General features: G+C 44.8%; 1 protein-coding gene across 5 annotated transcripts in view; it reads right to left on the minus strand.

Annotated features, from left to right (window-relative positions):
- The window catches only part of Gripap1 (GRIP1 associated protein 1), a 28765-nt gene extending 20131 nt beyond the window's left edge, over positions 1-8634 (minus strand). For 2 of the 5 annotated variants that reach the window (XM_004633548.2, XM_004633549.2), the window contains exons 1-5: positions 8566-8634; positions 6045-6111; positions 5847-5908; positions 4384-4410; positions 3549-3656 (exon numbers count right to left, since the gene is read on the minus strand). In XM_004633548.2, coding sequence (XP_004633605.1) covers positions 3549-3656; positions 4384-4410; positions 5847-5908; positions 6045-6111; positions 8566-8607 — 306 coding nt within the window. In that variant the 5' untranslated portion in view covers positions 8608-8634. Of the gene's footprint in view, positions 1-3548; positions 3657-4383; positions 4411-5846; positions 5909-6044; positions 6112-6439; positions 6520-8565 lie in introns of those variants that run through there. The other 3 variants (XM_023717799.1, XM_023717801.1, XM_023717800.1) reach the window with 2 other exon arrangements.
- Between the last annotated feature and the right edge of the window lie 1209 nt (positions 8635-9843).

Genomic DNA, 9843 nt, shown 5'->3' on the forward strand with positions numbered 1-9843 from the left:
ATCCCCCAGCACCACATGCCAGCCAGCCCCACCCCCTGGTGGGCTGAGCTGGCCATACACACACACACACACACACACACACACACACACACACAAATAAATAAATAAAAAATAAAAAAAATTTAAAAAATTTAAAAAAAAAAAAAAAACAAAATGAGCTCAAGACTAGCCTGAACTGCATACTGAGACCCTGTCTCAAGAAGCACCCCCACAAAAAGTGGTAAGGCTATAGATCATGAAACCTCTGTAGACTGATCAATAGAGAAAACTAGAAGTGAGAAGACCACAGATGAGGCTGTAGAAATTAAGCAGGTGGGAGACTGCAGCAGGCTGAAGCAGGCAATGTCCAAAGGATGAATTTTTTTTCTTGTTGGGAATGGTAATTAAACCCAGGGCCTTATACATGCTAATCATGTGCTCTACAACTGGGCTACACCCCAAACTCTTTGTAGACCTTTTTGAGACAAGGTCTTGCTTTGTAGTCCAGACTGGCCTTGAACTCACCATGTTGCCAGGATGCCCTCAAACTTGTGACAATCTTCCTACCTCAGCCTCCCTAGTGCCCAAATTACAGGCATGTACCACCATGGCTGGCATCTTTCTGAACTTCTAAGCAATCTGATGGCCAGGGGTTATGGATGTAGCTCAGTGGTAGAGCACATGTCTAATATGTGCAAGGCCCTGGGTTTAATCCCTAGCAATGCAAAAAAAATGTCAAAAACTAATTTAGAGGGAAAGGTTGGATGTAGTGGTACATGCCTTTAGTTTAGCTATTTAGCAAATTAAAAGATTTGAGCACATTAGTTTGATACCACACTGGATAAGAACACATAACCTCCCCCCAAAAAACATAAATTAAAAAAAGAACACATAAGCCTAGATAAAAAAAAAAGAGGGCCAGGGAGATAGCTTACCAGCGTAAGCACCTCCCTGGCAAGCACAAGGTCCTGAGTTCAATCCCCGATACCACACACACAAAAAGGATGTAGTTCAATGGCACAGTACCTGCCTGGCAAATGCAAGGCCCTGGATTGATATTGATTCTCATTCTCTCATTCTCTCTCTCTCTCTCTCTCTCTCTCTCTCTATATATATATATATATATATATATATATATATATACATATACGAATTAGTGAAAAGAAAGTATCAGTAGCTAACACTGCCATATATAATACTATATGAAAGGCTCTCATATAAGTGACTACCCATTTAATCATCACAAAAGCCTGTGAAGCAGGTGCTGTTATCATTATAATTTCCAATTTAAACATTTGGAAATTAAGAAAAAGGTAAGTTAAGTGACCTGCTCAAGGTTACAGCTAATAAAAGGTACAGCCAAGATTTTAATCTAGATCTTCTGGCTCAGAGTCCTTGCTCAACTACTGCTTGCTAAACTGCCTCCCCCGGTACCTACCGTACATGCTCAAAGAGTGTCTTATTGAGGACCAAGATATATAAGGATATTGTAAAATTAGAAGAAAATGTCCAAATGGAAGGTAAACTAGGGAGGGATGAGGGAGTAAGGAAGGAATGAAAAGAAAAAAAAGATGAGAAAAAGAAAAAAATGGAAACAAAACTTTTGCATGGGGGGCCTGCCCCGCAGCTCAGTTCTTTAAGTGGCTGCTTCAATAAAGCAGTCAGGCTCTGGTTGCTTTGGTTCGATCCCCACAACACAAGACAGCCAGTAATGCCTTGAAGGCATTCCGAGCAAAAAAAAAAAAAAAAAACTTTTGCATGCTGGGCATGGGGACAAATGCCTGTCATCCCAGCACTTGGGAGGCGGAGGCCAGGAGGACTGCTACAAGTTTAAGGTCAGCCTGGGTTACGTAATGAGTTCAGGGGCAACCTAAACTATACAAGACCGCATCTTAATTTTTTTTTTTTTTTGCAGAACCAGGGATTGAACACAGTCCCTTGTGCTTGCCAGGGAAGCGCTTATTCCACTGAGCCATCTCCCTGGTCCCCATTTTTTTTTTATTTTTTTAACTCCTCTCCCCCCCAAAACCAAAGCTTTTATAAACAAGGAAGAGGGGTTGAAGGAAGAATAGGGGGATGGGGAAAAATCAAGTTATATTATGTACAGGTACAAATTTTCTATAATGAATGCAATCATAATATATACCTAAAATTACCAATAAACTTAATTTAGGTTTTTTTTTGTTTTTGTTTTTTTTTTTTTTTTTTTTTTTTTGCGGAACCGGGGATTGAACTCAGATCCTTGCGTTTGCCAGTCAAGTGCTTATCCTACTGAGCCATCTCCTCGGCCCCCAATAAACTTAATTTAAAAAATTATCTCACTCGTTTTGTTTTTTTGTACCAGGAATTGCACTCAGGACTTTGTGCTTTCTAGGCAGGTGTTGGGTTGATGAGCTATCTCCCCAGCTTTTACTCTTTCTTCTTTTTAAAGATCTTATATACTGGGGGCCGGGGAGATGGCCCAGTGGAATAAGCACTTCCCTGGCAAGTACAAGGGCCTGAGTTCAATCCCTAGTTCCACAAAAAAAAATAAAATAAAAATAAAGTTAGGGAGGAGATAGGATGAACAATCTGGATGAACCCCAAACTCATGTAAAAATAAAGGGAAGAAAGAGAAAAGGGGGGGCTGGTGAGATGGCTCAGTGGTCTAAAGCACCTACTTAGAACAAGCTAAGCTAAGCAAAGCACAGGGACCGCAGTTCAATCCCCCAGCACCACATGCCAGCCAGTCCCACCCCCTGGTGGGCTGAGCTGGCCACACACACACAAAATAAATAAATAAATAAAGAGAAAAGGGAAGCAGCTGAAACATTTTTCATCCCTTTTTTTTTTTCTTTTTGATGGAACCAGGGATTGAACTCAGGCCCTTGAGCTTGCCAGGCAAGTGCTTATTCTACTGAGCCATCTCCCTGGCCCCTTTCATCCCTTATTGAGTGTAAGAACTTTACCTAAAGCCCCCAAGGCTTTGGGGCTCCACAGCACCAGCCCCAAATTATGCATATGGAAATCTGAATCTCAAAAAAAAGGAGTGCCTTGGCCAGGAACCAGCCAATCTGAAGACTTAAAAATCTCCTAATCCCGGGGCTGGAGAGATGGCTCAGTGGTCTAAAGCACCTACTTGGAACAAGATTGGCAAAGCACAGGAACCCCCCAGCACCACATGCCAGCCAGCCCCACCCCCAGGTGGGCTGAGCTGGCCACACACACACACACACACACACACACACACACAATAAATAAATAAATGTAAATAAATTTTTAAAAAAAAAATCTTCTAATCCCACCACAGTGAATGATCCCATCTGTCAAATCACTGTTTTGTAGCAGCAGTCCAGGACATTTTTCAGCACCGTGGACAGTGTCACAGAGCCAGACCTTGGCCAATCACCCTCTCTGCTGCTGTCAGCTTCAGCCTAAATCAGTGATGGTGAATCTTTCAGCACTTTCAGTGATAGAAACATGTGCCATAGGTTTGCCAGCAGTGGCCTACATACTCCCAACCTTACACACATATGAACGCACAATTGCCCCAATCCCAATCCTCCCTCATCTATCCCAGGCAACAGCACCTTGCTGAACTCGGCCATAAGTGTGCTGTTCTGCAAACGAAAGTCTTCTTCCTGGCTGTGCAGCTTTGCCTGAAGCATTTCATTTTCACTCAGCAGTACCTCGACTTCCTGCAGTGGCAGACATGGGCTAGGACTCCAATAGAAGCAGAAAAGATGGGGAGGTAGGACAAAGAAAGAGCAGGAGAAAATGACATAGGGAGGAGAGAACATAGGATACAGAGAATAAGGCAAAATGGGAGAAAAAACAGACCAAAAGGGATAAATGAGACAGAGGGAAAGGCAGAAACAGGAAGTAGAAAGTGCAGAGGAGAGAAGAAAGTAGAGGCAGCACAAAGAAAAAGATGGGATAATCATAAGTGAGACGTAGAGAGAGATGGGAAATGGAAGCAAGACGGGAAAGGAAAGACACCAGGAGAGATGAAGAAAAAAGAAAACAGGCAGACATGGACAGAGAGAAATCAACAGAGGAAAGAATAGAAATGAGTCAGGAAGAGATAAAGGAATGGAGGAAAGAAACAAGACATTGAAAACAAAAGAAAACACAGAAAAGTAATGACAGAGATGGAAATAGGTTGGGAGATAAGTCAAAGAACAAGAAGACAGAGACAGTGACTGAGACTCACACAGGACAGAGAACAGATAAAGGGAGAAAGATACACAGAAAGAGGCACAGAGTGCAAGACAAACAGGAAGACAAAGACAGACACAAAAACACATGGCAGTGAGGAAGTCATAGATGCAAGGGCACACACAGAGAAAGAAAGGCCAGTACAAGGAGATCCCACCATAGAAATATCCCCACTAAGACATATTCACCCATTATGGGCCCCCTTACCTGAGCTTTCTTGCTCTTGCTCAGTGCCTAAAGGGAGGGGTGAGAAGAGAGCTAAAGTAAACAGAGGTGGACTCTCTGTAGAGACAACTGTGCCAATTGCTAAGGAAAGACAATGAAGACAAAAGTGCAATGGAAGCATCTGCAACTTCAGTACTTGCATGACAATTTGAAGCCAACAGAAATGATGGAATGAATGAAAATCCTGCCTCAACATCACAGCACAGAAATTATCCTTTCTTATACACTCTTGAGGCTTGAGGGGGGTGGTCTTAGCGCAAGCTTTTATAGGCTGACTCTCTAAACCCCTGAAATTTATAGCTTCATTACATCTATTTAAACACAACTGGGACAGCCAAAGAGCTCTGTGGATTAAAGCACCTGCATGATCCCCAGGCCTGCCGTGCTGGCCCCAGGGAGCACTGAGAAGGCAATTGACACTGGGCATGGTGGCATGTGCCTGTAATCCCAGCTCTTGGGAGGCTGTAAACAGGTGGATCACTATGAGTCTGATCTAGTAGTGAGACCCTGAACACCATTCCCTAAAATACAGAAAAATAAATAAACACAACTAATCTTGAGCAACAATGGAAACTGCTACTCATTGGCTGGGCAGCCAAGAACATGGCCAGATTTGGGGAATCATTAACTTCAAAGACAAGCCCTGCTGTCTGACTGCCAGATTTTCTTCTTTCTGTATTTCCCTATTCAACAAATATCTATCTAGCAAGTGGTATTTATCTAGCACTGTGATACATATGTGAACAGGCCAGTCAACAAATACACAAAGGAACACCTTCACTGTCTTGAGGGACCATAATAGATTATACTCTATCTAATCACTGAAGGAACTGAAACTTGATCTCATTTTAGTAATAGGACCAGGAAAGGTATGGAAGGTTGAAGCACATGGAAGGAGTGTGATTTGAGGATGAGAGGCAGATTCAAGTAAGATTTACTGATAGATTTGTCTATTTAATTAAAAGTCAGCATATAAGAGTAATTAACTGAAATCAGAATAAATTAAGAGTAAATTAAATAATAAGTAGCCAGGTGTGCTGGTGCACACCCGTAATCCCAGCACTCAGGAGGCTGAGGCAGGTGGACTGCTGAGAGTTCAAGGCCAGCCTGGGCTACAAAGTGTAACCCTATCTCAAAAAGACAAAAACAAAAAAATTAATAAGCTGAATTAGGAAAATTAGCAAAATAAGAGACTTCCATAAGAATTCTCTTTTATTTTTCCTGAGTCAAGGTACCATTATGTAGTTCAGGCTGGCCTTGAAATGGCTTCAATCCTCCTTAGTGCTACAATTACATTTAGCCTAGCTAAGAAATCTTTAAATGCTTCCATGAAAACAGTATGTAACATTAGGTCTGGTCACTGTAGGTATTCACTGGGTAGATAAATGAGTAAGATGGGTAGAAGGAATGAAGGAGCAGGTGGATGGGTGAGTGGAAGGAGGTACCTTCTGAGCTTTACTGAACTCCTTATCCAGGTAGGCGACCTTCTGTCGAAGACTGGCAAGTTCTAGTGTGGGGAAAGCAGGGACTATCAGCCTCAGGCAATGGCAAGGAACTAAAGGTCTTCCTGCCAGGCCTCTGAGGTAAAACCTTGGCCTCTGTCCCTCAAATTCACTCCCATACAGTGAGACCCCTTGGCTTACCAACACCATTCTTGCGTAGTTCGTCTGAAAGCTGGTAGTTGTTCGTCCGGAGTTCCAGGAGCTGAGCCTTAGAGGAAAGCAGATAAGGAAAGAGAATTGGTCAAGAAACCACTCCTACGCTCAGCTATGAGGTTACCAAGCCCCTAAGCCCTATGAACTGAAAGGGTACTTCCATGTGCTTTCTCAGCACTCCTTATCACCTGTGCATACTACGTCCTACATGACCTGCCAGGACCCAAGTCCCAGCCCAGCTTCTCCAGATCAATTTATAACCCTGGCCAGCCTCACCACTTCACCTCACTACTTCCCAATATACTCTGCACTCAAGCCATCAGCCCATGGTAGAGGGCTGACCTAGTCATTCTTGTTCACATTCATTCCATAATTCTCCTTACTCACAAGATGAACTTTCTTCTCCTTATCCTGACTGGCCTCTTCATACACTGAACACTGTCCTATACAGACTCTAAGACGCTGCGGGCATGGGGCATAAGACTGCTAGCCTCTTTCCCAAGGGAAAAGGGTCTGGTATTCTCTCCAACTCCCACTGTGTCAGCCCTGCTGCTGCTACAATTCACAAAACATGTCTTGACACCCTTCAAGAATCAAGGGAGGGGCCGGGGAGATGGCTCAGGATAATCGCTTGACTGGCAAACTCAAGGATCTGAGTTCAATCCCCGGTTCTGCAAAAAAAAAAAAAAAAGAATCAAGGGAAAGGGGCTAAGGAGATGGCTCAGTGGAATAACTGCTTCCCTGACAAGTGCAAGGGCCTGAGTTCAATCCCCAGTTCTGCCAAAAAAAAAGGAAAGTCAGAAAGGTGTTTTTTTTTTTTTGGTGGCCTCAGGTTGCCTTCAGCACAGGTCTGGTTTGGCTTGGGTATCTGGGTATCGAACCACAGCACCCTGAGGCTGACTGCTTTGTTTAAGCAAGCACTTAAACAACTGAGCTAATGGGCAGGCCTGCTAGGATGATGGCACACACCTGTAATCCTAGCACTCAGAACGCTAAGGCAGAAAGACTGCCACGAGTTTGAGGCCAGGCTGGTCTAAAACCAAAACAAAACCAAAAAAAGAGCGGGAAGAGGTGGCAAATGCCTGCAATCCCAGCACTCTGGAGGCTGGCGGAAACAGGAGGATCATTGTGATTTTGAAACCAGCCTGGGCTACCAAGTGAGCTCAAGGCCAGCTCAAACTGCAATGTAAGACTGTCTCAAAAAGACAAAAAAATCAAGGGGAAGTGAAATATGGGCCATGTCAGACAGCACACTCCTCTCTAAGAGGCTAGTTCATCACTGTTACCTACCACCAGGACCTTTGTCTCCCTATCAAAGCACCAGCCTCCATCCCTCTCCTTCTTGAGGTCTGCTCAAGGCCTTACCCCTATCCTCCCTGCGACCCAATGACCGGTATCAAATTTTAAGTCCTGGTCCAACTGGAACAATCTTTCCCCTCTCACCCAGAATCTTTCCTCAAAAGAACCCAGTGGTTTTCATCACACATGACCTAGTGGAATCAATCCTCCTTACTCAAGCCCCTCCCCACCTCTCACAAGATCTCGTAAGTCATGCTCCAAAGGAATAACCCTACACCCTAAGGGTCTCTCAAGTGAAAGGCTTTGTATGGGCCAGCTCTTAGCATCCTCTGCATTAACATCCCCATTCATGGCCCAAAGATCTCAGTTCCTCCCTTCCATCCCCAGGACTCAGGGTTTCCCCCTTTCAAAGTTTTCCCTGAGAGAAGAACTCTGAAGAAAGACACAGTCATGATGAAATGTTATGGTATTTCACACAGTCTGCGAGTCCCCCTAAAGGAATCAAGCGGTCAAAGTATCTCCCAAAAAGCCAGTGATTTCTCTCCCACACAACCCTAAGATAACACTTTTACTTCCTCAGCTCCTCCCCACAATAGGGAGTTATGGTATCACCCATTTCAGGGCCTTCTTGGCCTAAAGGGATCAATCCTAATCATCTAATGGTACCGCCCCCTTTAGGATTTCCTACCACCAATGGCAGACTCCTCACCTCCCAGGAACACGTGTGGGGATGTCTTTGTCCAATTCCTTGGCATAGTGGCACCTCCCACAAAATTCCCACCTCCCACCAGCTAATGGTGTTGCCCTCAAAGCCCACCCCCATGACGCAAACTCCCGCTTCCTTCCTCTCCAGACAAAATGGTTTCGCCCTGTCAGGCTCTCCTTCCTTCAGAGCCAAACGTTATCTTTACCACCGATGGTATGCCTCCACACTCCAGCCCAAAGGTTCCCCCCCCAAGTCTGAGTAAGATATCACCTGCTCAAGGACGCTCTATCCCGCCTACAAGGCAAACAGAATCCAACCTTCACAACACAAATATTCTATCGAAGCCAAGTCTCGCCACTCTGAACCGCAGTTTCCACTCTCTAAACCAACCCTTCAGACTCAAGGTCCATCACAACCAACTTCTCCTCAGAGACATTGCCACGACCTCTCCCTACCCCGCCCCTAGTTGCCTAGCGCGGTGTTCTATCCCTCAGTACGCGGCACCTGCATCCGTTGAAACTCCTCTTCAGACAGAGCTTGCGCCATGTTCCTCCCCCCTCCCCCCTTCCTTTTCTGCGCAGACGCAGCTGGTGCCGCTAGCCTGTGTTAAAGTTGGACCGAACCAATGGCCAGGAACGGAGGGGGAGGAATCTAATACAAAAGTTTGGCATTTCAGGGACGGAGAGAAAAGAACAAAATTGAAAGGACAGATAAATTTCAATGTAATGTTTTACCAGGTTGTAAGTCATCTGATATGGCTTTTGAGCTTGTATAGTCTACGCATTGTTGTGCGACATTATGTTATCCCTATCTCCTGAGTGGACTCGTCGCTATGAAATTGTTTGCCGACAGAAAAAAAAAAAAGCACCCTTCTGCGCTTCTCCTTTAATAAAAGCGGTTGACTTAATAACCTTAGAAATGAAAGCGGAAGCTTTGCTGGGTTCTTGTTCCCGCCCCCTTCAGGGCCATACCAGCGGGGAATCCCGCCCCAGTGAAGCCTTTGACCCCGCCCCCTTCAAGAGTTGACTGATTTTTTTTTGACTGATTTTTATTAACATGATTCTGTACATAATGTTAAGTTAAAGGACCTAACCGCTAATAATTTATTTTTGGGGGGCCAGCTCAGCCTGCCCTAAGGGCGGGGCTGGCATGGCCTGTGGTGCAGGGGATCGAAATCCCTGCACTTACCTAAGCAGGTGCCTTAGACTGCTGAACGCGGCCCACCAATAGTAAATTTAAAGAACTTGACAGGACAAATAATGACAGTGAATCACAACACACACACACACACACGACAAATAATGACAGTGAATCACAACACACACACATACACACACACACACACACACACACACACACACACACTCAAAAAAAAAAAAAAAAAAAAAAAAAAAAAAAAAAAAAAAAAAAAAGGAGGGCCGGCCAAATAGCTCAGCGGATTAAAGCATCCGCTTTCTGCTTATAAGCAGGGGCAGGGAGTTCGATCTCCTGGCCTGCCGTGCCGGCCCCTCCCCCGGGCCGCACTGAGACTGCCATTGTGACTGCCATGCTCCTAATCCAGCACTTGGGAGGATATAAACAGGAGGATCACTACGAGTCCAATCTACTCAGTGAGACCCTGTACCCAAATACCAAAAAAACAAAAACAAAAACAAAAATAAACAAGGGCCAGGGATATACCTCAGTGGAGTAGGAGCCAGTTTAGGCACCTGGGTTCGATCCCCAGTACTGTATGCCGCCCCGGACCCTAACCCGGGCACACTCAGCCAACCACTTACAGGA

This window comes from Octodon degus, unplaced genomic scaffold (assembly GCF_000260255.1).
Source record: "Octodon degus isolate 3935 unplaced genomic scaffold, OctDeg1.0 scaffold00055, whole genome shotgun sequence".
NCBI classification, from domain to species: Eukaryota; Metazoa; Chordata; class Mammalia; order Rodentia; family Octodontidae; genus Octodon; species Octodon degus.